Consider the following 27,076-nt stretch of genomic DNA (forward strand, 5'->3'; position numbering starts at 1 on the left):
ACGCTACCTAGTTGTGCCATGGGAGCAATGTTTAAAGACCCACAACCATGTGGGCAGAGTCAACAGCCTGAGGTCTTTATCTGTAACGTGAACTCATCACCCAGCTGGGATCAGGCTGTCAAATTCACACTGAAATTGTGCCCAAATAGCTTGGGTGAAATTATGGAAGGAAGGTTTAAAATTTACTGCATGCAATGCCCTAAAAGAAAATGTGATGAAAATGATGTATAGATGGTATATTACACCTGTTAAGTTAGTGGAAATAACAGTATAAAGTCGGTAATAAATGTTGGAAATGTAAAGAAAAAGAGGGGACCTTTTATCACATGTGGTGGGAATGTAAAAAGGTGAAATGCTTCTGGGAGATGATATATAATGAGTTGAAAAAAATGTTGAAAGAAACCAGAAGCATTTCTATTGGGCATTGTGGGGAGTGATATAAATAGAAAGGAATGTAAGCTCTTCTTATATGCAATAACAGCAGCAAGGATATTATTGGCCCAAAAATGGAAGCAAGAAGAGTTACCGTCGATTGAAGAATGGAGGATGAAGTTAATGGACTATGCAGAATTAGATAAACTAACAGGAAGGATTCGAAACCAGCGAGACCAGAAATTCACGGAAGACTGGAGTAAATTTATGGACTATTTGAAAAGTAATTGTGAAGAACAGACGACGTTTGTAGGGTTGCAAGAAGTTTTGTGAGGAGTATTATTAGAAGTATTGTAAAAATGGACAAGGGGGAGGATGATTTGTTAAGAGATGTAAAGGCAATATAAAGTTAAGAAACGCATAAGAAGTGGTTAAAATGGTGGATCATCAGAGGTGCTGATGGAAGTCCAGAAAGATTGTATAAGTGATAAGTTTTGTGGTACATTTTATAATTTATATGTTAAAATTAATAAAAAATATTATTTTTAAAAAAAGAAAGAAATTGTGCCCAAATAGCTACGGTGACTTTAAAAGTTCCAGCCAATTTATGGAATGAAGCTGCAGAAAAGTGACTCTTATGGTGAGGCTGTGACAAGCAAACGGGCCCCAGAAATATACAAAGCAGTGCAGAACTGGACCACATCAAGAGCTTCAATTCTTCTGCATCGTGCATGACCTCAAGTCACCAGACATTACTTTAAATACAGCTTTGAATCACATGTTTGAGGTTCTCCCCCTGCCTATTTTAAAATCAAAGCAGCTGCAGATCAGAGGCCCATGCAGCTCTTTTTCCTTTTTGAAAAAGGCATGGAGAATCCCATTTTGTCCTACCAATATGCACACCTCCCTAGACTACTCTGTTTCGTTCCTCCTTCTGTTAATCGCCCCTTCCCACCCAGCCACAAAATCACAAAGGGAATTCTGCCACACGCTGCAACATCTTCAGACTCAAGCATAACCAAAGCAATATTTAAGAGGCAACTTTGCATCAATATGCAATGTATTATCAGGACAGAGTTGTGGCTGGTTTTTGTTTGTTTTTATCACACAGTTTGGGCCAAGCTGGGGGATAAAATTCTTTTTCAATCTCATTCTGACTGCTTGGGATTTTGGAAATCTGGCAAAGAATGGCTTATTCACTTCTTAAATAGTGTTTACATTTCCAGCTCTCTCTCTTTTAGCACAGGGTGTGTGTTTAAATCTTACATTTTCTTTTCTTCCATTTTGTACGCTCACCCCCTGGAGAGTTTCCCCTTGATTAGTTTTTGTCTCAGTTGCCTTGGTTTGTTTCCTGAGAGATCATGGCATGACATTCACATTCCTACATTTGTAAATGCAGCCTACAGTCTTTTATACCCATCTGTGCACTAGCACACTCCATTTGATCTCTGTGTGGGGCTATTAAAGTTAAGGCCGCAGCCTGCTGTGCAACTAACCAAAGCCAAAGAGCATGAAATAGAAATATGTGAGCACGCCTTGGCCAGAGCATGGAAGCTTCCTTGAAGAACTTGAATCTTGTGTGCATTTGCAAAACAAAGAACCATCTTTTAAAATGTTTGATGAGTTCTTCAGCAAAAAAAAGACATGTGCACTCATGCACATTATTATTACTCTATTATGCAAGCAGGGGGAAAGCTGTTCAATCCTTTATGCCTCAAAATAAATTCCTACATTTAATTGCAATTGTCAATAAACTTGTCGTCATTAAAATACAGCAACAACCATTGCAGCTGCTTTGATGATAAAGTCTATAGGTAAAAAGAAGGTAAAGGACCCCTGGTTGGTTAAGTCCAGTCAAAGATGACCATGGGGTTGTAGCACTCATCTTGTTTCAGGCCAAGGGAGCCGGCATTTGTCCACAGACAGCTTTCCATGCCATGTGGCCAGCATGGCTAAACTGCTTCTGGTACACTGGAACATCATGATGGAAACCAGAGCACATAGAAACACCGTTTACCTTTACACCCCAGTGGTATCTATTTATCTACTTGCCCTGGCGTGCTTTTGAGCTGCTAGGTTGGCAGGAGCTAGGACAGAGCAATGGGAGCTCACTCCATCACGGGGATTCGAACCGCCGACCTTCTAATCGGCAAGCCCAAGAGGCTCAGTGGTTTAGACCACAGTGCCACCCCATCCCTAAGGTCTGTAGGAGCAGTATGATGTCTCCCTGGGCTGCTCTTTAAGTAGTACTATGCTCTGAAGAAGGTATTTTATGGCTTCTTTGCTGTTGGATATGGAGCACACAAACAAAGAATCATGGAACTGTAGAGTTAGCAGGGACCCTGAGGATCATCTAAGGTAAAGGTAAAGGAACCCCTGACCATTAGGTCCAGTCGTGGCCGACTCTGGGGTTGCGGTACTCATCTCGCTTTATTGGCCGAGGAAGCCGGCGTACAGCTTCCGGCTCATGTGGCCAGCATGACTAAGCCGCTTCTGGCGAACCAGAGCAGCGCACGGAAACGCCGTTTACCTTCCCGCTAGAGTGGTACCTATTTATCTACTTGCACTTTGACATGCTTTCAAACTGCTAGGTGGGCAGGAGCAGGGACCGAGTCACGGGAGCTCACCCCGTTGCGGGGATTCGAACCACCGACCTTCTGGTTGGAAAGTCCTAGGCTCTGTGGTTTAACCCACAGCGCCACCCGCATCCCTTGAGGATCATCTAGAATCCTCTAAAATGCAGGAATATGCAGCTGCCCCATACGGGGACTGAACACCTCCTCCTCCTGCCCCCACCTCTCCTGCTCCACTGTCTCCCAGGACCAGAAGAGGGTTGGAGCAGAAGATGACATGCAGGCAAAGTCTTCGCTTGCTTTCATGCAACTTGGGTGGGGAACATACATAAGCCGAGGTCAGGGGAGGGGCTTCTCTGTTGTGGCAACTGCTGAAAGTCATAGGACTGGTGGACATGCCTCTTCCTAACTTGTAAGCATAGTTGTGAAAATAAAGAGTTAATTCCTCACTGTGAACATTCGTGCCCTGTGAGTCACACAGCCCAGGAGTCACACTCTCAGGTTTGCTTCCCGTGCCATCAGAGAAGTGGAGGGATTCCGTGGGGTGAACCACGGTTGTACAGCACTGGCCCATCTCTGAACTGGTCCCTGATGGTAGCCTACGTTCTTCCCCTGTGGTCACAACCCTCCCAAGTGGATCCTCCATTCCCTCCATACTGGACTTGCACCGGGACAACTATGAAGAACCAGAATGGTAAGAGAGGGAAGCCGCCACAGAGAAGCAGCTCCCATGCTGTTGCTAGGAAGTAGGCAAGAGAACTACATCGCCATAGCTACTTCCTACTAATGCCATTCCACTCAGCTGGAAAAAACAGGACTGTGTGCAAACTGGCCTTAAAGTAGCCTCAGCCTTGCAGCAGCCCCAGCAGTTAACTGAATTCATGGAAGCAGGTGCTTGTTGGTTGCCCTGCCCTATCACAGAGATGTGTCCAAATGCATTGATTACAGTTATCTCAAAACTTCCTTCCCAGTTAGTAAAGGTAAAGGGATCCCTGACTACTAGGTCCAGTCGCAGACGACTCTGGGTTTGTGGTGCTCATCTCTCTTTACTGGTCAAGGGAGCCAGCGTACAGCTTCCAGGTCATGTGGCCAGCATGGCAAACCAGAGCAGCGCACAGAAACACCGTTTACCTTCCCGTCAGAGCGGTACCCATTTATCTACTTGCACTTCGTCCTTTCGAACTGCTAGGTTGGCAGGAGCAGGGGCATGCAACGGGAGCTCACCCCATCATGGGGATTTGAACCGCCGACCTTCTGATCAGCAAGCCCTAGGCTCTGTGGTTTAACCCACAGCGCCACCCGCGTCCCTCCTTCCCAGTTAACTGCATCCAATTTTTCTTATTGACATAGCTGTAATCTCCTATTTGGTTTGCTAAGCAATGTATGATGGAGTCCTTTTCAACAGCTGAAACAGCCAAGAGTCATTTGACAGAGTTATCCCTGGGTGCCAGATATCTCCCTCTAGATTCTTGGGTACAAGCCATGACCGATTTAAGCACATCCAAACGATGTATGATTGCATACATGTGCACAGCGCCGAACCCACAAGTAGCCCCAAAAGACATCATGAAGAGGGGCAGGGTGGGAGCATGGTAGACTTATAAGCACTCTGCCAATTAGGGGGGTGTCCAGAACGGAACCCCTGTGTAAAACAAGGATTGCGTGTTCTGGGGTTTAATCAGAGCTTTGATAATTAAAGTATGCTGAGCTTGTTTTAATGCCGGACAGAGGGAGATGATGGCCTTGCCATAAACCCACCGTCAATCCATCTACAAGACAAAAGTCCCAACCAGTAACCAAGGGGGAGGTTGCCCCAGAAATGTAAGTGAGATGTCACAAGGAAAGAAAAGTTGTCCTTTTACACAGAGGTTTTGGGCAAGGTGTTGTGAGAACGAGGAGGAGGAAATTGGACATGTGGCACTGGCTGGAAGAGACTTTACCAAGAGACATGGGGCCATGACTAGTTGCTGGTTTGGACCCAAGCATGTTGAAGCTATGAAGAGAGCAATGAGAGACACTAATGTGGTGTAATGTTCTGCACCCCCTCCACAGAAGGCTTCAGGTATAAATATGTGTGAATAAATCATAATTCTAAGACATAATTCTAAGGCAGGCTCCGCTGTGCCTTGATTTTCCAACAGACACACAACCCTGGTTGTGTGTCTGGAACCCCCTGGAATCTTGCTGCTGCTTGGCAGAGATTGGAGGTGGTGTGTAAGAATACATTGTGGCATGAGCTTCATAAGAAGTATCTGGTGCAGGACAAGTCTGTGCTGGTGAAAGCGGAACAAGGCATACTTAACTGTGGGTTGACTTTTGTGCATGGCTAGCATCTAACAAAGAGGGATGCGGGTGGCGCTGTGGGCTAAACCACTGAGCCTCTTGGGCTTGCCGATCAGATGGTTGGTGGTTCGAATCCCCGCAACGGGGTGAGCTCCCGTTGCTCGGTCCCTGCTCCTGCCAACCTAGCAGTTCAAAAGCACGCCCCCAAAAGTGCAAATAGATAAATAGGTACCGCTCCAGCAGGAAGGTAAACAGCGTTTCCGTGCGCTGCTCTGGTTCGCCAGAAGCGGCTTAGTCATGCTGGCCACATGACCTGGAAGCTGTACGCCGACTCCCTCGGCCAATAAAGCAAGATGAGCGCCGCAACCCCAGAGTTGGTCACGACTGGACCTAATGGTCAGGGGTCCCTTTACCCTTTACCTTTAGCATCTAACAAACCATATAAACATACTATTTTTATTTTTCTAAACAGAACTTGCTAGTCATTTGGGAATGGAGGAGAGGTGAATGAACCTCCTCCCTCAATGGATTGATACGTGTGGTTTTAAGAACAAAGTTTTCAACTCCCTCCCTCCCTCTCTTCCTCAGCAACTAAATAAAACATGTTTGCCATTGTCAAAACAGCATTTCCTTTCTAAATCCCATGTTGTTCAATTACAAGTGCACTTTTACCCTCATTAGCTGATCAGTTTGAAAGGTTTTTTTCAAGCTCCCAATATCTCAGACATGATTATTTAGGTTTTTTAAGAGACTGGACAATATGAGGGATACAGTTCTCTAAGATGTTCTGCCTACTAGCTCAGCATTGCTCTAAAAATGAATCCCTTCCCCCTTGTAATGTATCTGGAGTTATACAAAAAGAGCCTGGGCTGGCGATGGGAAAATATTAAGATGAAGACCCAGAGTGAGTAAAGGTAAAGGACCCCTGGACAGGTAAGTCCAGTCAAAGGCGACTCTGGGGTTGCTGCGCTCATCTCGCTTTCAGGCCGAGGGAGCTGGTGTTTGTCCACAGACAGCTTCCCGGCTCATGTGGCCAGCATGACTAAACCACTGTTGGTGCAATAGGACACTGTGGTAAGTGCCAGTGTGCACGAAAACACCATTTACCTTCCCCGCTGCAGTGGTACCTATTTATCTATTTGCACTGGTATGCTTTCAAACTGCTAGGTTAGCAGGAGCTGGGACGGAGCAACAGGAGCTCATCCCATCACCCGGATTCAAACTGCCAACCTTCTGATCGGCAAGCCGAAGAGGCTCAGTGGTTTAGACCACAGAACCACTCACTTCCTTAGGTTCAAATGGTTCAGATCTAGCATTCCATGTTTGCAGCCTGCTCACCTTGCCAAACAGTGATGAGTATATTCCATGAGCTCTGCATGTCCTCACCCATAAATAAACCCTCAAGAGGCCAATTTAGAAGTATACATCTCTTGATGTCTTAAAATAATTTTAGTCTAATTATGCATTTCCTTTGTGATAAGTGGAATGGGCTTTGATGAGCTGCTAGTTAGTGAACTGGAAAACTTTGCACTGATGGTGTGCAACTTTTGCCATTTTCTCTATTCATTCAGCTTATTGCATTATCATGAGGATGTATTCTAATATATTTGTGCAAAATAGTAATGGTGAGCTGGATACAGCAGAGAATTGACAGGAAAGCATTCATTGCCAAGATGATTATTTTATATCACACCCTATATGAGTCAGACTGTTGGTCTATCTACCCAGGCATTGGCTACATTGAGTGGCTCTTGCTCTCCAATGGTCTTTCCTTGCTCTGCTACCTGTATGGTTTTTAGCAGGAGATATGCTTTTGAATTATGGTGCTGGAGGAGACTCTTGAGAGTCTCATGGACTGCAAGAAGATCAAACCTCTCCATTCTGAAGGAAATCAGCCCTGAGTGCTCACTGGAAGGACAGATCCTGAAGCTGAGGCTCCAATACTTTGGCCACCTCATGAGAAGAGAAGACTCCCTGGAAAAGACCCTGATGTTGGGAAAGATGGAGGGCACAAGGAGAAGGGGATGACAGAGGACGAGATGCTTGGACAGTGTTCTCAAAGCTACCAGCATGAGTTTGACCAAGGTGCGGGAGGCAGTGGAAGACAGGAGTGCCTGGCGTGCTCTGGTCCATGGGGTCACGAAGAGTCGGACACGACTAAACGACTAAACAACAACAATACAATGTGGATCAAACCTGACGCCTTTTGAATACAAAGCTTGCACTCTACCATTGAGCTATGGGATCTCCCATGTTGTTGAAGCCAAGAGAAGGGAGCAGCGGTCAAGAAAAAGAAAAATTTAAAGAGAAGGGATGCAAAGATCATGCTTACAGCTCCAGTGGCTTTTGAGCTGCTGTCAGCTTGCCTTCACAGGATCTGTCATATTGTTTCTCTTCCCAAGTGCATCTCCATATCAATTGGTGGTGCTAACAGACCACATAAACTAGGGTTACCAGATGTCCCCGTTTCCCGGGAACAGTCCCCGGAATTGCGATTAAGTCCCCGGACAAATTCCAACCGCAGAATGTCCCCGGATTTCATCTAATGTCCCCGGGAAATGCAGCAGTGGCAGTCTCAGCAGCCCAGAGCAGTTGGCTCTGGCTGGCTTCAGGAGCTGCTCGAAAGTCCCCATATGATGGTGGTGCAGGGGCTCTAAGATGCAGCTTCCGGGCTGCCTCCACCTTCCCTGACTCTAGCAACTAAGCTGTGAAGGGAGGCTTCATGCTACCTATCAGAGCAGCCTCCCAACTCCTACTTGCGTGCAAGCAGGAGCAGGGCAGGGATCTCTCAGCTGTGAAGGGAGGCTTCACGATGCCTATCAGAGTTTGCGTGCAAGCAGGAGGGAGCAGGGATCTCTCAGTTAGGCAACAGGAAGCCTCCCTTCCCAGCTGAGGGATCCCCCCCCCCTCCTGCTTGCATGCCAGTAGGAATGGAATTGGGGCTGCTCCAATGGGAAAAGAGGCATCACACTACCCAAGCCTCGCCACTGCCGCTGCTCTAGCACTCTGCCTTCCATGCCTGACCCATGCACTTCTCCCACCACCAAAGAATCAGCAACTAAGGGGCTGCCCAGGGTCGTAGAGAAAGGAGACAGAAGCCTCAGAGGAAGAGGAAACATGGTGGTTGAGGTCAAGGCGGTGGCCGCCCCTTTGCCACTGCCATCGCTGCAGCATCAATGTGCTGAACATGTAGTATTTTTATTATTTATTTATTTATTTAAACTGTCCCCGGATTCATTGAAAAAAATCTGGTAACCTTGACGTAAACTAGTGTGGAGCTGATTACTGTGCTCCCATTGGGAGGAAGAATGGGATAGAACATGGGTAGACAAACTAAGGTCCGCAGGCCAGATCAGGCCCAATTGCCTTCTGGATGTGGCCCGCAGATGGTCTGGAAATCATCGCGTGGATTGCCAACGCGCATGTTCTTTCCCTCTCCCTCACACGGCGGCGGCGGCGCCTCCCTCCCTCCCTCCTCCTGGCTTCTCCCCGCCCTGCCTAGAGGAGGAAGGGGGCTGGGCTTTGTTGGTGCCAGCAACAGCAGCGCTTGAGCGATGGCGATTTAAAGCAGCCCCTCTCCGGAGCACTTTCGTGCGCCACTCATCATCCCTCTGCTGCTGCTGCTGCCAGCCCCTGCCACTCGCAGGACACAGGTATGCAGCCACCGGGGCTCGTGGTGCTCTTGCATCATTTTTTATTTATTTTTTCAAAATATAATCCGGGCCCCCACAAGGTCTGAGGGACAGTGGACCAGTCCCCTGCTGAAAAAGTTTGCTGACCCCTGGGATAGAAATACAAGGAAACAAGTATAATATATGTGTTGTAATCACAACAATATTAACTCATTCAAAGTCTTGCACATTCCTATGTAGCATTATCTGCTTTCATAAAAGTTGACAAAATAGATAAGATAAGCCCTTCAGGATCACTACAAAGCCTATCTAATCCACTATCTTGTATCACACAGTGGTCAACTAAATGCTTTGAGGCATATATATTTTTTTCCAATGGACCAGCTCAGCTACCTGCAATTAATTCTTTGTACAGTGGTACCTCGGGCTACATACGCTTCAGGTTACAGACTCCGCTAACCCAGAAATAGCACCTCGGGTTAAGAACTTTGCTTCAGGATGAGAACAGAAATTGTGTTCTGGCGGCACAGTGGCAGCAGGAGGCCCCATTAGCTAAAGTGGTGCTTCAGGTTAAGAACAGTTTCAGGTTAAGAACGGGCCTCCAGAATGAATTAAGTACTTAACCTAAAGTTCTACTGTACTGGGTTACCTGGATGTGAGACCAGCATTCTCCAAGGGTTCATGTTCATTTCCCTGTGACCTCTCTCTCTCTCTCTCTCTCTCTCTCTCTCTCTCTCTCTCTCTCTCTCTCTCTCTCTCTCTCTCTCTTTCTCTTTCTCTCTCTCTCTCTCTCTCTCTCTTTCCCTGCACACATATGTAGCCTGTCAAGGATAACACTTCATCTACCTAATGGAGCAAACTCTAGTCTGCAAAAGCTTATGCCGTGATGAATCTGTTGCTCTTTACAATGCAAAAGGATTCTTGGCTTCCTCCGTGGTTGAAAAAAGTTGCAGCACATTTTTTCAAAGGCGGGGCTTTTTCAAAATCACATGACTCTTAATTGTTTGCCATATCAATGTACACTCTTAACTGTATTCTGCCCTTGCCAGCACCTTGGGCTTTTAAAAGCCCATCCTTTCCCTCCTCCCACCCCTTAAATTATTGTTTCCCTAAACACACGGCAGTCATTTGCTAACGGCTCAAGCAACATTCATTTATACACAGCATAACATAACCATGGTCTCTTACCATCCTGTCTCCACCCAACCATGGTTGGGATGGGAATGGGAGAGGTACCAAAGAAATTAAATCAAGCATTTAAAAAATGAACGAGTATTTGAAGTGCAAAGGACAGTATGCTTATGAATTCTCTGACTGGGGGACTGAAGCATGAGGATAGGTGACAGTGAAGCTATGACTTTTATTGGAAGGTCTTCCTGGAAGAACATGCTGTAGGTCACAGCTTCACTGTCACCTATCCTCATGCCTCAGCTTGCAAACTGCTAGAAGGTATGCTCTGAGGCTGCTGACGGCCAAAACTGTTGAATCAACATGCAAGCCCTCCTGTAACTAAAGCTTATTGCACGCGTTTCCTCCTATTGTTTACTTCTGCCTGCACTGCCTCTGCTGTCTCCCCTGTGCCAGATACAGTCTGCACATTTTCTGGGCAGGGACCAACCCTCCTGCCCTGCATTGCTCTGCAGAAACAAATATATATCACTTTAGTGCGTGCAAAAGGACACCCATCAGATACAGCCACACCACGGAGCGCTGGGCAGCAAACCCAGATACAAACCTCCATTCGGCAGCGAGCGGACCTTGAAACTATAACTTAGCTCCGTAGAGCTGTTGAGAGGCTACAGTGTCACTCTGGGCTGCTTGAATAACAAGATGCTAAACAATTTTTAAAAATATGCAACTATCCTTTGATACAGGGGGAAGGGATTTCAGCCGGCGCCGCTTGCCATGTCACAGCGTTGGAGAGCGCTGCGCTTTCCTCTGCCTGAAGTGGTTTCAACCCAGTCATCTCGGTTACCGCTGTCTCTCTCAACTAAACTTCCAAGCAAGTTTTGCCCGACTCAGAAAGCCGAGCAGATTCAAAAGTCCTGAGCGGGGAGGTCCGTGGAGTGGCTCCGATTGAAGCGCGAGGGTAGCAGAGAGAGGCGCATAGGAAGAGAGAGAGAGAGAGAGAGAGAGAGAGAGAGAGAGAGAGAGAAGGAGCGAGGCACAATCTTCAAATACTCACAGGCGCTCCGGCAGCGGCGGGGATTGAGGGGCAAGGCCAGCCCGGCCGGTCCCTGTTCCTCTTCGGGGCGCTTCAGCACCACGGACAGCTCCTGGCGGGCTTCCTTGTGCTCCGCCTGGCCCGGCCGGTCGCTCCCTTCCCAGGCGCCCGGAGCTGGCGGCGGGCGGCGGGCAGGCGCGGCAGCGGTGGCCGCCTTGCTCGCCCCTTTGCTCCGGGGCGCGCGCAGCTTGCTGCCGGCCGCCGGCGGAGCCCCCGACGGCTCCGAGCGCACCTGGACCACGGCGTTGCGCGAGCGCGTCAGCGCGGAGGCGATGGAGCCCATGGCTCCGCGGGGAAGAACTGAGCGCCCGGGCCCGCGGCCAAGGCAGGTAGGTAAACGCAACTCCCGGGTTCTTCCGGGCAGCTTCGGGCGCCAAGCTCTGCCTTGCGCGCGAGTGCGCGGAAACCGGCAGGCTGCTACACCCCACGCGCTTTTGGACGTCCCACTGGTGGTGCCAGCGCGCAAAGGGCCGCCCCCTCGGCGCTCAGAGGCGCTGCTTGCTGAGCCGGTGGACAAAGTTGTTCCAACTTGGCTTGCTCGGCAGAAGAAGGGGTTGCAGTCAGAATCTGAAAAGTATTTTTCTCTTTTAAAAAAAGAAGAAGACCTCGCCTGGCTTACCGGCTCCATAGTCTAATCGTTTTGATTATTATTTTGTTATTTTATTGAAAACATTTCAGCTAAAAAGGTTTTTTAAAAATGAAAATCAAACGGTGCATAGAAACACTATAATTCTGTACATACCAGTCTAATACAGAGGTATATGAATGAAATTACTATTCTAATACATTTATTTATAACCTACTTTTTATATACAAAAGCTTTCCAAATGTCATAATATTTGTCGATACATAGTCTGTGTCTATAAGATATCCATGCATCTAATCTCACTATGGGACGCAGGTGGCGCTGTGGGTTAAAGCCTCAGCGCCTAGGACTTGCCGATCGAAAGGTCGGTGGTTCGAATCCCTGCGGCGGGGTGCGCTCCCGCTGCTCGGTCCCAGCGCCTGCCAACCTAGCAGTTCGAAAGCACCTCCGGGTGCAAGTAGATAAATAGGGACCGCTTACCAGCGGGAAGGTAAACGGCGTTTCCGTGTGCGGCTCTGGCTCGCCAGAGCAGCGATGTCACGCTGGCCACGTGACCCGGAAGTGTCTCCGGACAGCGCTGGCCCCTGGCCTCTTGAGTGAGATGGGCGCACAACCCCAGAGTCTGGCAAGACTGGCCCATATGGGCAGTTGTACCTTTACCTTTACCTTTAATCTCACTAAGTCGATAGGACTTTGTAACTGCTTGCTGTGATGTGCAGGGGTGCCAACTTGAATAAAATATTGGGGGATGAGCAGGTAAGCCCCACCCTACATAATCGATCACATGATGTGGCACACACAGTATCTGAATGACAATGCCCATCGACTTGTCGGGGGGTTGGCCCCCTCAAATATTTTATGGGGAGAGATGAAGGGACCTTGGCTCCTATTGCAAATCATAACAAGCTGATTTGCTTTTTACCATTTGAAGCTGCAGGTCTACTTTTTTGCTTCCTCTGCGTGCTTCCTCTCCCTCGCTCTTTCAAGTGTTGGCGGAAAAGTCATTTGGGCCAGGGCATCAAGCCAGCTGGGACGCAGGTGGCGCTGTGGGTTAAAGCCTCAGCGCCTAGGACTTGCAGATCGAAAGGTCGGCGGTTCGAATCCCTGTGGCGGGGTGCGCTCCCGCTGCTCAGTCCCAGCACCTGCCAACCTAGCAGTTCAAAAGCACCTCCGGGTGCAAGTAGATAAATAGGGACCGCTTACCAGCGGGAAGGTAAACGGCGTTTCCGTGTGCAGCTCTGGCTCACCAGATGCAGCTTTGTCACGCTGGCCACGTGACCCGGAAGTGTCTCCGGACAGCGTTGGCCCCCGGCCTCTTGAGTGAGATGGGCGCACAACCCCAGAGTCTGGCAAGACTGGCCCATACTGGCAGGCGTACCTTTACCTTTACCTATCAAGCCAGCTGCGGAGCTTCGTGCTCTGGCACTGGGGGGCAGAGAGCAGGCGGGGGCGGGTCTTGCGTGCATCCCGGGGGCATGGTGTGCGTCCTGGGGGCGTGCCTTCTGTGGGGGTGTGGCACCCAGCGCGGGCAGGGGGGCAGCCCCAATGGCACCCCACCAGGATCACGCTGCCGGGGGTGGTGCGCTACCTCCGCACTCCTCTTCCTCCCCCAGTGCGTCAAGCTCAACTTTAGACTCTTGTCATTTATTGTTGGCACTTGGTAAGTTTCACAACTTTTTTTATCTGCACTGGACCAAACTGTGGCATGCACACACACTCAGTTTGGAGCGGCAAATGAGAGATGTGATTTAGTAAAAGACTTGCATTGTTGCTCCCTGTCAAATTAAGTAATTTAAAATAGCCATAATATTAATGATATATATATATATAGGTTCTGATGGCACAAGTTTAGACTGAGGTGAACAAGCCCTCTCAGATCAAACCACTCACTCATGTTTCTTGCCTTATTTTGGTTTTTTGTGTTGTCATTTTATATTTTTTATTTATTTTTGGCAGAAGCCAGAAGAGGCCCAGATCACTATGGTCCTCAGAGGGCGTGGTCTTCATGGCTGAACTGAACTCAACCATTTGCTTCTCATATAAGTATGTGAGCCTCTTACCCTCTGCTTGGGAAGCCTTTTCTCCAATCCTCATATACGGGAGCTGCTTGGGGTCATTTGCTAACTAAGAGGTAAACATTCTGCATACGTTCTACTCTTTATAATTTCTGAGAATCTAGTACTACAAACAGGTTGTGGGACTGAGCCCTAATGGAGATCCCAGGTTGTGGGACTGAGCCCTAATGGAGATGTAGATATATTAAGGTTTCAAATAAATGTCTGTGTAGCTCATTTTCAGACTTGCAGTCACTTTTGATTAATTGTTTCTTTGAGCAAGCTACTGCAAAATACAAATCTCTATCTACATCCATCTTATCCCATCCTGACACACATGCACAATTCATTTGTGTGCAGCTGTATGAGGGCCTGTTTATACAATCTGTCATACGGGGCTAACAAACCTCTGAGTCATTTTCATGACCTGGTTTGTTTACATGTTTGAGGGGATATGAATTGCAGGTTGAAGCAAACTGAGAGTAAGCAAAACCAGGAAAAAATTCAGGGTACAACTGGATGTAGCCGGCATTGTTATGGGGAGGGACAGAGGGAAACTGTAATTGTTATTTTCATGAGTGTATTTAATAGTTGCATATAGTGACACAGAGTGACCAATAAGTTACCAAAGAGATTGGCAAACTATTCTGCAATGCAATCTCTAAAGCAAGTAGCAATATTTGTATCCTGACATTGTAAACAAGCACTGACTCAACTAAAAGATGCACCTACTTTTCCTCTCTCTCTCTCATCAGCTCATCTGCTGATGTTTCTTCATTCTCGTCTCTGCCACAGAGTGGATTTGAACATGCATGTATGTCAAACACACCAATATGAACAAGCGACTTGCCTGCACAAAACTACCACTTGAGACCAACACCACAGATGCTTCCTCTGACACAACACCTTTCGGTGGAGGCAGTTTAGACATTCATCCATGTTCAAGACCAGCATGGGCAACCCAACCACAGAGTCTTGTGGCACTTTTAAGACTAGCATGTCTAAAAGGTAAAGGTAAAGGTACCCCTGCCCGTACGGGCCAGTCTTGACAGACTCTGGGGTTGTGCGCCCATCTCACTTAAGAGGCCAGGGGCCAGCGCTGTCCGAAGACACTTCCGGGTCACGTGGCCAGCGTGACATCGCTGCATCTGGCGAGCCAGAGCCGCACACGGAAACGCCGTTTACCTTCCCGCTGGTAAGCGGTCCCTATTTATCTACTTGCACCCGGAGGTGCTTTCGAACTGCTAGGTTGGCAGGCGCTGGGACTGAGCAGCGGGAGCGCACCCCGCCGCAGGGATTCGAACCGCCGACCTTTCGATCGGGAAGTCCTAGGCGCTGAGGCTTTAACCCACAGCGCCACCTGCGTCCCCTAGCATGTCTACTGTAACATATATTTTCCCGCACCATTTCATCAGATGAACAAATAATTATCCTGAGTTACAGGCAGAGAAGGAGGGGTCAAGAGAATGTTCCTTTCCATCTGCCCACCCCAATCCCACCCTCTGTTTGGACATCTTCCAACTCTTATTCTGCAAATAAAAGAGTCTAGCCTCCTAGTAGTAATAATAATAATAATAATAATAAATTTTATTTATATCCCGCCCTCCCCAGCCAAAGCCGGGCTCAGGGCGGCTAACAACAATCAAACAATCAAACTATCAGATATTCACACATTCTAAAAATATTTCATTATAAAAATCAATTAAAATCGAATTAATGGCAACTAATTAAGCAAGATTCTGTGCAGGTTGCCAGAGGAGGGAGTCAGGCTGCGCCCTGACCAAAGGCCTGGTGGAACAACTCTGCCTTGCAGGCCCTGCGGAAGGATGTCAGGTCCCGCAGGGCCCTAGTCTCTTGTGACAGAGCGTTCCACCAGATTGGAGCCGCAGCCGAAAAAGCCTTGGCTCTAGTTGAGGCCAGCCTAACCTCTCTGAGGCCTGGGACCTTGAGGATGTTATTATTTGCAGACCGTAGGTTTCTCTGTGGGGCATACCAGGAGAGGCGGTCCCGTAGGTACGAGGGTCCTAGGCCGTATAGGGCTTTAAAGGTTAAAACCAGCACCTTAAACCTGATCCTGTACTCCACCGGGAGCCAGTGCAGCTGGTACAGCACCGGATGAATGTGATCTCGCAGTGAAGACCCCATAAGGAGTCTCGCCGCGGCATTCTGCACCCGCTGGAGTTTCTGGGTCAGTCTCAAGGGCAGCAGCCCCACGTAGAGCGAGTTACAATAATCCAGTCTGGAGGTGACCGTCACATGGATCACAGTGGCTAGGTCAGGGCGAGAGAGATAAGGGGCCAACTGCTTAGCTTGGCGGAGATGAAAAAATGCCGCCTTTGTTATAGCTGTAATCTGCACCTCCATAGATAGGGAGGTATCGAAGATTACACCCAAACTCTTAACGGACGGTGCTGGCACTAATTGCACCCCCGCAAGAGATGGGTGTTGCCCCCTCAATCCCATATCACCCCGCCCCAGCCAGAGGACCTCTGTCTTCGAAGGATTTAACTTCAACCGGCTCCCACGTAACCATCCAGCCACAGCTTCCAGACATCTCGCCAGTGTGTCTGGGGCTGAGTCAGGATGGCCATCCATCAACAGATAGAGTTGGGTGTCATCAGCATACTGATGGCAACCCAGCCCAAAACTCCGGACAAGCTGGGCGAGGGGGCGCATAAAGATGTTAAAAAGCATCGGGGAGAGAATCGCACCCTGAGGCACTCCACACACCAAGGAGTGGCGCGATGACAATTCCCCCCCGAGCGCCACCCTCTGTCCCCGACCAGAGAGAAACGAGCGCAGCCATTGAAGGACTGTGCCCTGGATCCCCACGTCGGCAAGGAGGTGGTCCAGGAGTTCGTGATCGACCATGTCGAAGGCTGCTGACAGATCTAGAAGAATCAGCAGCCCCGACCCGCCTCGATCCAGCTGCCTGTGGAGATCATCTGTTAGGGCGACCAGAGCCGTCTCGGTCCCATGACCAGCGCGGAAGCCGGACTGGAATGGATCCAGAGCAGATGTTTCATCCAGAAACCTACCAAGCTGTTCAGCAACCGCTCTCTCAATCACCTTACCCAGGAATGGAAGATTCGAGACCGGGCGGTAATTGGATAGATCTAAGGGATCTAATGATGTTTTCTTTAAGAGTGGACGCACCACTGCCTCCTTCAATTCCCCTGGGAATATCCCGGTGCCAAGGGACAAATTGATGATATCCCCCAGGGGGGCCCGCACCTCGTCTGGACACGCTCTAATCAGCCATGACGGGCACGGGTCAAGAGGACAGGTGGTGGGCTTTCCAGCTTGGAGGAGTCTGTCCACATCGGCTGGAGATATCCAGTCAAAATGGTCCAATACTGGACCCGAGGACAGTCGAGGGGCCTCCAGTTCCTTTATTGTATCCAAATTGTCAGGGAGGTCATGGCGGAGCAACAGGACCTTCTCCGCAAAAAAAGCTCGCAAATGCCTCACAGCTGTGTGTCAGATTGTTATTTAAATTTGGCTGTCCTTCAAGGGACGTTAAAGACCAAATTATACTAAATAATTGCGCCGGGCGAGAGCTAGCGGATGCAATGGAGGCCGAGAAGTAAGACTTCTTAGCGGCCTTCACAGCCATCTCATAGGTTTTCATAAAAACCCTATAAGATGTTCTTGAGGCTCCGTCATGGGCACCCCGCCGTACTCGCTCTAGCCGTCTGAGGTCCCGCTTCAATTTCCGAAGCTCCTCGGTAAACCAGGGAGCCCGGTTTCTGCCGGGTCGCAGAGGGCGCTTAGGTGCGATCTCATCGATGGCTGCCAGGAGCTGGATATTCCAGCCCTCAACAAGCTCAGTCAATGAGTCGCCAGGGGGAGCAAGGTCCCGCAAGGCTTGACGGAATCTATCAGGGTCCATCAGCCTCTGCGGGCGAGCCCAAATCGTATGAAGTTGCACTTCCGTCCACGATCATCTCTGCAAGTCAACTGATACAATCCCAAGTCACAGCCTGCCACAAGCACAGAGCTGTTTGCAGAATGAACATCTCATGGTAATTCCCATAAATGAGATGTGCAATGTGCTGTGAGGGAAGGAAGCACCATTGCAACCAAGTCATTGGCCAACCTGACATTGGGGGACACTACCAAATATGACAATCAGTCAGACTTGACTGTGAACAAAGACAGTGTATAAAGACAGTTCAACATACATACATATATTTAATTAGGTCCATATCTCACATCACCCAACATCCTGTCCCAAATAATAGCAGTTCCTGCAGACCAAGCCTGATATTTACATGAAATTCACAGCTGCTGAAAACAGCAAATGTATCTCACTTCCTATCTCCTTTCATAACATGTAGCAGAACTTGCTTAATTGCATTACATTACACTGTATTGCATTTCACACCCTGTTGCCATCACTGGATGCCTCCCATAGGGAAACACTTAACATCACGATGACATAGAGATGGAGGAGGAGACCCTAAACTCTGTGCCTATGTTTAATCTATCAAATTCCAAAACAATATGCATGCCAAAACACAGCCATTCTTCAAGATTTGTACTTATTTGAATTTTGCAATGCAATTCTCCAACCAACGTTTCCAAAAATGAATTTATATAGGGAAATTGCTTGCAAAAAAAATGTGTGCATTAGTCAAAACTGCATATGTTTATCAGGAGAAAATTGCACTAAGAGGCTGGTGAATTTTCATTAGGTTTTTTCTTTAAAATAAATTGTGAATTGCGGCCGATTTGGAGAAGTGAATTTAAGGTTGGAAGCATGGGAAACTGAGAGAACCAAAACAGAACGCTATTCCCAACCTTATGAAGCCATGACACAAGTAAAGTTGTCTAGATGGTACAGAGGAGGAACAAATAGTGCAACTGCCCTTTTCAGTGGCTGCAGAACACCTCATGTAACATTGGGTTTGGCCTCGGGACCAAAAGTGGGGGATATAACATCACAAAAGCAGTCAAATACAGCATTTCCTGTTTGCCCAGAAGGGACACACAGGGGAATGTTGCTCTAGTCAGGAGGACTTCCTGTCTCACCTGGTCTCATACCTCCCCCTGCGTATGACCCTGACAGACCCTATAAAGGGGCTTGTCACGCAGCCATCTTCCTCCTGGTGCTCTCTCTTCCTCTTGATGCTATTCCTCTCGACTTTCTTGATGCTTTTACTGTGTACCAGCTCTCAGCCAGCAGCATATGTGCTCATCTCTCACAAGAGGATAAACCCACACCTTTCTTTGTAACTGTAACTAAAAGCTAAAGCCTTCCTTCAGGATCACACTGTGAACTGAATGTAAGTAAACCTTATAATTACTTTCTAAAAGAAGACTGTTTCATTATTCTTAAGAGGGAACTAAAGGGTGGTGCTGTGGTCTAAACCACAGAGCCTAGAGCTTGCCAATCAGAAGGTCGGCAGTTCGAATCCCCGCGATGGGGTGAGCTCCTGTTGCTTGGTCCCAGCTCCTGCCAACCTAGCAGTTCGAAAGCACGTCAAACTGCAAGTAGATAAATAGGTATCACTCCAGTGGGAAGGTAAACGGCATTTCCATGTGCTGCTCTGGTTTGCCAGAAGCAGTTTAGTCATGCTGGCCACATGAGCTGGAAGCTGTCTGCAGACAAACGCCAGCTCCCTTGGCCAGTAAAGCGAGATCAGCGCCGCAACCCCAGAGTCGTCCTCGAGTGGACTTAACAGTCTTGGGTCCCTTTTCCTTTACCTTAAAGGGGCTTTATCAGGAACAGTCCAATCTGAACAAGCCAGACTGGATTGTTTAACTCAAATGGTTCTAATGAATCTATCAACTAGCTTTCTCCTATGTACAAGGGAATGTGTTCTGTACTCTGTACTACTACTGTAGCTCACTAGGGTAATGGAGGAACGATAATATTTAATCAATATATCCTCTCCTACTATCCTCAACATTCCCACAAAAGAGGGTAGACAAACAATGATGTTCACCACTCCACTGATTTCTCTGCTGTGCTTCAAGGACTGCTTGTCTGTTGCAAGTCTTTTATTAAGGAGAGCTTGTGAAAAAGCCGGAGGTGCTAGAAGGGGTTAAACTGAGTGGCTCACCTCCTCTCCTTTCAGTGGAGTTGACAAAGGCACCAAACAGATTTTCTTATTCCCTTTTGAGGAGCAACAAACACCCTCACACTTTTCGCTTTATAATTTCAGCCTTCCTGGATCTTTGCTCGCCCTGCAAAGCTGAACATTCAGGAAAGTCTCACTTGTGGGCTGCTAGGAGCAACCTTCCTAGCATTTCATAGAAAATCTGAGGATTATGTTAAGTCATAATTACTGTAATACAACACTTCATCTCTGCTAAGGGGCTGATAATAGACTTGGGAGAAACTGCCTATGCTAGAGATGTGATTAAACACTGAACACACCTCTGTAATTTCCAAGAAGGGAAATATATGATTACAGTCTTGCCTACGCCAACATGCAATGCTGTGTATATGTATTAGGTTGGCTGGCTGATGTGCGATGGCTAATATAAATGCATATTATTTATTCACTTACGCATTACATCTGTTTTTCCTGGGTAGCATAAGTGCTGTGGAAATTTCCATAACAAAAATGTAGCAGTTATAGCTATCCATGCAACTCTCTTTAGCATCCGTGCCCTTTTCTGCCATATTAACAGTGCAATCCTAAGTAACTCGGTCTCATTGTGTTCAAGAGGGGGGCTTATGCATGAGTTAGCATGTTTGGGTCTGAAGCCTTACGATGCTGTCCTATACAGGGGGCACCATGTTGGATAACTCCTGCAATCTGTCAAGAGCAAGTCCTATTGAATTTAGTTAGAGTCAACATGTATGGTATTTATAACACAAAACACAAGGACTTTATAATATGATCATGGGACATTCATAAACAATGCACCTACATAAGAACATAAAACATAATTATAAACAAGCCTCTTAGATATGTGCCTTAAGAATGTATACAAGCTCAGTGAGATGACTGGGCTTGCTTTTGTATCTCATTTATATTAGGTCTAATTTGAGACAAACCAGCTCTCATTTCCTCATTGACACAAAGAGCACTTCCTCTTTTTCTGATTTTTCATATTTGTCAGAGTTGGAAATCCCTGTTCACAACAATACGTTGTGGAGAACTGTAGAAAAATAGCCAGTGCTCTTGTCTATTGATCCATATTCTGGGGATAAAAATCATTTTGTTACTATACTATACCTCGCTACCCTACACTGAAATGTTTAAATGTTTCTTTGATTGTCCTTGAGCCTTCTTGACACACTTGCCACCCTCTCCTGCCCCACCAGTGTGGTGTGCCAAACCCTTTGAGGACCATTGTTCTAGACCAGGGTTTCCCAAACTTGGGTTCTTGGACTACAACTCCCACCATCCCTAGCTAGCAGGACCAGTGGTCAGGGATGGTGGGAATTGTAGTCCAAAAATCATCTGGAGACCCAAGTTTGGGAAACACTGTTAGACAAACCCAAAGAAGGCAGGTGTGAGGCATGGCCAGTATAGATGTGCTTTGGGAAGCGTTCCCCACCACCAACCCTCGCCATATTGGAATAAACTTTATCCTATTGCCACGCTGTTATCCAAAGCAACTCGGCCCCATTGACATCATCACAGGGAGTTTCCACTGCTAATGGAATTGTCCCTTATGTGAACATATAAACAATGCTAATGCACTCAGCCTAAGACACAAAACAAAGCACAGACGTGCTGCTTTCCTTTGCAGATCTATGTCTCCAGTGTCTGTCTCTGGGGCTTTTCCCGAAGGGAAGAAACACAGACTAGCATCATGAGAGATAACATGATAGGTGGCAAAAAAGAATCCTTTCATCCCAGGAGATGCCACTTTGCTGGTGATTAAAAAATGGGGCTTCCTTATTATAAGTGGGAGTGGGGGAGGTGGAAACAAGCTGCACATTTTGACATGTGTATTTTAAATTATTAATCACTCTCTTATTGCCACCTGCCCAGATTTTAACTGGTCTGAATTAATTTTAAGATGTATTTTAATTAATTGACGTCTGTTTTTATGCTTATTGTGTTGTTTTTATGATGTTCGCCACTCTGAGCCCGGCCTCAGCCAGGGAGGGCAGAATACAAATTTATTATTATTATTATTATTATTATTATTATTATTATTATTATTATTATTATTTTGACTCGATGGCACTCACCATTGCCGAGACCATCTAGCAAGCAGCAACACACCTGGGGGTACAATCCCAGCAGGAAAACAAACATTTAACACAATGTACAACAATAAACTTAAAATTTATAAGTGCGATAAGCGTATAGACACTTAAAACTTTAAGATAAGCTACCGCAGAGAGATGACCCAGAGTCACCCATGGAATCAAATTTGGGGATTTTCTTAACGAACTAGTTTGGGTCGGAGGATGGTCTACGTCTGCAGATCTGTACACAGAATCTGGCGACCATCCAGGTCGTCTTATGATCTTTGCCTAACAGGAAAACGTCAATTTTTTGCAGCAATATTTCTTTTTCTCATAAACACTCAGAGCAACCCGTATGAGGCGATCGCTGCTACTGCCATTTAACATGGGCTGCCCACCAATTAAATTGCTTTACCTACTCAAGCAGCTTTTAACCAACTGAAAAATCCTGGCAGGTAGAGCCGGCCCACCCATGAGGCAGAGTGAAGCAGCTGCCTCAGGCAGCAGGAGCCCCCGAGGTAGTGCCCTGCAAGTGCTCACAAGATACTACTGGAACCTGCTGCCATGGCTGATTCTTGCCACCGCCACGCAAGCTAGGTAAGGGATGCTTCAGCGAGAGGTGGCACTGCAGCGGCAAGACAGCACTGCACTTTCCTGTTTCACCTCAAGCGGCAAAACGCGACGGACTGCCCTGTTGGCAGGTGGGACTTATCTAGAATCCACTGCAGTTCTGTGATTCTATGATGCGGTTCTATGATTCTGTGCCAACCACAGAACAGAGAAATAGCAGGAACATCTGCTCCTGTGTCAACATATTGCCCACTAGCCCTTCCCTCATCCTCCTCACCAAGAGGATTTGTGTAGCTTCTTGCTGAAAGTGGAACAACAGGAAGGGCCCCCATCTTCAATTTTTATTGTACATAGGGTAAATGCCCCTAGTGAGAATGGGTGTATGGGCTTTAAATCTCAAGGCCATCGCATTTTTAAAATGTTTATTTTGTTTGGAAACTCTCTTGTGGTGTGGTGTAGTGGTTAAGAGCGGTGGACTCATAATCTGGTGAACCAGGTTCGCTTCCCCGCTCCTCCACATGCAGCTGCTGGGTGACCTTGGGCTAGCCACACTTCTCTGAAGTCTCTCAGCCCCACTCACCTCACAGAGTGTTTGTTGTGGGGGAGGAAGGGAAAGGAGAATGTTAGCTGCTTTGAGACTCCTGAAGAGGAGTGATAAAGCGGGATATCAAATCCAAACTCCTACTCCTCCTCCTCCTCCTCCTCCTCCTCTTCGTCTTTATAATGGTACAGCCTTGCCCTATTGATTGAAACTATCGGGTTTTGCTCTGTGGTGCTTTCTTCAGAGCTTGCATTTAATAAACTGGAGAGGGGTTGCAGGATCTGTAACAGAGGTTACTGGTAGGGGGGGATATGAAGTATCTGAACCAAACAACAACCCAGTGTTCTTGTTGGTTCAAATGGTGTCAACAGACCAGAGCTGAAAACCAGCCCTGTGAGGTAGTACAACTGTCACCACTCCTGTAGTTTGACCAGCCTGAGTCAGGAGACTCACAGACTTTACTGAATGTCCTTAAGATTCCAATAAGCAAGTTCTTAAAATGTCATTTTCTGCTTCTGAGGCCTAAAGCAGAAAACCACCCCACAAACTATACAATTGCAGGTTTGACCAAAAGGCTAAGTCGCTGGCTTAATAACCGAGGATCAGTCCAAGGAACCACAACAAAATAGAAGAGGTGGCGCTGTGGTCTAAACCACAGAGCCTAGGGCTTGCCAATCAGAAGGTCAGCGGTTCGAATCCCTGCAACGGGGTGAGCTTTTGTTGCTCGGTCCCTGCTCCTGCCCACCTAGCAGTTCGAAAGCACTCTTAAGTGCAAGTAGATAAATAGGTACCGCTCTGGCGGGAAGGTAAACGGAATTTCCATGTGCTACTCTGGTTTCGCCAGAAGCAGCTTAGCCATGCTGGCCACATGAATCGGAAGCTGTCTGCGGACAAACGCCGGCTCCCTTGGCCTATAGAGAGAGATGAGCACAAAACCCCAGAGTCGTCCACGATTGTACCTAACAGTCAGGGGTACCTTTAATTATTATTAATAAAATAAAAAGGTAAAACAGCAGCATATGAAGCCTAGAGCCTGTAAGCCAATAGGAAAATATAGTTGGAGAATACAGGAAAGAAATATAAAAATATAATTTGAAGTTACAAAACAATAAAACTACCTTGTCTCAACTGTTCTTCACCAATAGAGCAACGACCCCACAGAAGGCAGAAGGCAGCACAGATTGAAGGAATGAAGTTGGACGTCCAAAACTAAGATAAAATGCCCAGCAACAAATGTGTTGTGCAAGCTTCAAAAATAAAAATGTTGGGCCTCGCACAAAGAAATGTAGAATACTTTAAGACTTTGACCCAGCAACAGGCCAGTGTCTTCTTAGCCAGCCAGAAGACACACTACAGAACTGAGTGTGTTTGTGTGTGTCTGTGGCTCCACAGCTGAGGCAAGTCAGCTCTAATTAGCAAGGCAACAGAATCGCCTTGACACCCTGGCACACATGACACAACACAGGTGCAATCTATGAGACCATTTGCAATGATTGTGAGAAAGAAACTGCTTTTGCATTAGCTGAGTTCTTTCCCGAGAAGCCTGAGCAAAAAGGAAAGAAACCACATTTCTGGGGAAATCTAAGAAACCAAAAATTCAATGCAGTACAATGGTACCTCGGATTAAGTACTTAATCCGTTCCAGAGGTCCGTTCTTAACCTGAAACTGTTCTTAACCTGAAGCATCACTTTAGTTAATGGGGCTGCCCACGGCTGCCGCGCTGCAATTTCTGTTCTCATCCTGAAGCAAAGTTCTTAACCCGGGGTACTATTTCTGGGTTAGTGGAGTCTGTAACCTGAAGCGTATGTAACCTGAGCTACCACTGTATTGAAAGGTTCAGTCCACCATCTTTATCCAAAATGGTACAGTCAAACCTTGGTTTCCAAATTCCTCTGTTATTGTACATTTCAGATCCCGGAAGGAAATACTCTGGTTTTTGAACAATTTCCGGAAGCCAAACATCCGACGCAGCTTCCGCTTGAGTGCAGGAAGCTCTTGCAACCAATCGGAAGCCGTGCCTTGGTTGTCGAATGTTTTGGAAGCTGAACAGGCTTCCAGAACGGATTATGTTTGACAACCGAAGTTTGGCTGTATACATTAAAACAGAGGCAAAATCTTGCTTCTTCGTCTCAGGAAAAAACAACAGATTTTTGAATAAGTCTTAAAAGCCCTGGTGGTAGTAGGAGCAGCAAAAGGACAGGGGTTGCCTGGCCAGAATCAATGAACATTCTTTTGAATTTGAACTTAGCTGGTGACTGTAAAGGAACACAGTCTAGGTCTAGGCTTTGAACTACATACAGCTAACCATGAACACCTTTGAATGTCCTCCTTGCGGAAGAGTCGTCCGCAACTGGACCTAATGGTCAGGGGTTCCTTTGCCTAAAGAGCTTGTGCCAGTATAATCAAGAAACCCCACCCAGAAATTGAACCATGTCCTGTGCTGATCGCAATAACCTTGATTCTCCAGTGCCTGAGTCACCAAGAATAGGATTAGGTAAAGGTAAAGGTACCCCTGCCCGTACGGGCCAGTCTTGACAGACTCTGGGGTTGTGCGCCCATCTCACTCAAGAGGCCAGGGGCCAGCGCTGTCCGGAGACACTTCCGGGTCACGTGGCCAGTGTGACATCGCTGCTCTGGCGAGCCAGAGCCACACACGGAAACGCCGTTTACCTTCCCGCTGGTAAGCGGTCCCTATTTATCTACTTGCACCCGGAGGTGCTTTCGAACTGCTAGGTTGGCAGGCGCTGGGACCGAGCAGCGGGAGCGCACCCCGCCGCAGGGATTCGAACCGCCGACCTTTCGATCGGCAAGTCCTAGGCGCTGAGGCTTTAACCCACAGCGCCACCTGCGTCCCTTAGAATAGGATTAGCTTCTGCTTTTTCCCCAAGTCTTCAAGACTCAAGTACACCTCATTCTTCCACATCAGCGAATGGCTATCATTCACTGCCACATGGGTAGGCAAAACCCAACCCTTCCAGTGTCCCTATTTTCCAGGGACAATCCCGGCTTTACTGAAGCCGTCCCAGCTTCTGATTTGAACCAAGAATGTCCCACTTTTCCTTGGGACTCCCCTATTTTCATCAGAGAAATGTTGGAGGGTGTGGAGTTACGTAGCCCCCGAGCCAAGAAGATAAGTAACTATACAACCTTTAGAAGACATCTCAAGGCAGCCCTGTATAGGAAAGGTTTTTTTAAAAAATGGTTAATGTTTTATTATTATTTTTATATGTTGGAATCTGCTCAGTGTGGCTGGGGCAAGCAAGTCAGATGGGCAAGGAATAATCACACTCATTATTATTGAATAGAATAAGGTCATATTGTACCAACCACACAATATTAGCAGAACTTGAGTGATACTTGTAAACACAACAAATACCGTTTGTGGAGTAGACGGGAACAATATTAAAGAATATAAAACTGTGCGGGGAAAACAGCAATAGTATAAACAGTACAATGAGAATGATTGGAAGACTCATTTTGTCTGACGTCTTTTTTATTTAAGTGTTTATTTAAGTTATTAATTAGGAAGATTAAGGTTTTTTATGCATGTAAATCTTTTTCTTTTTTCTTTTTTCTGTATTTTCTTCTTTTCTTTTTTCTTAATTCTTTAATTTTCTTTTTGTAGTATGAGATTGTAAATTCTTTGTATATGTGTGTAATTTAAATTAATAAAGATTAATTTTTTAAAAAAAATATTATTGAATAGGACACCCCTATTTTCATCAGAAGAATGTTGGAGGGTATGCAAAATACTGCACTGTAATGTCTGAACCCCCACCAATGGGTGTCCCACAAGGTGGAAGGGGCCCTACCTCTTTCTACAGTGTGAACAGTGGTATAACACATCTCCCAGGGGTCCCTCCTGTATTTCAGTTCTCACTGCACACAGACACACTTTGCTAAACCTACCACATTAATTTAGCAGCTTCATCAGCTGGCCTTGCTTCTTATAGACCCTCTGTTCCGAAAGGGACCCACAGCTTTTGAAACAAGCTGCACATTTCCCCAGCACCGCCCTCAAGCATTTCAAAGCTAACCACCTTGTTTTCAGAACACTGCTAATCCTCTGCCCACTAGGA

At 47.1% G+C, this 27,076-nt stretch overlaps 1 protein-coding gene across 2 annotated transcripts in view; it reads right to left on the minus strand.

The window, feature by feature from the left end:
- Window positions 1–11,499, minus strand: part of PDE1C (phosphodiesterase 1C) — a 340,725-nt gene extending 329,226 nt beyond the window's left edge. The window contains exon 1 of one of the 2 annotated variants that reach the window (XR_014557038.1): window positions 11,046–11,489. Coding sequence is in view for 1 of the 2 variants with exons in the window: in XM_083706281.1 (XP_083562407.1) it covers window positions 11,046–11,367 (322 nt within the window). In the remaining variant the exon portion in view is untranslated. Of the gene's footprint in view, window positions 1–11,045 lie in introns of both variants that reach the window. The other variant, XM_083706281.1, reaches the window with a different exon arrangement.
- Window positions 11,500–27,076: the final 15,577 nt, after the last annotated feature.

Source organism: Podarcis gaigeae, assembly GCF_964106915.1.
Source record: "Podarcis gaigeae genome assembly, chromosome: 12".
NCBI classification, from domain to species: Eukaryota; Metazoa; Chordata; class Lepidosauria; order Squamata; family Lacertidae; genus Podarcis; species Podarcis gaigeae.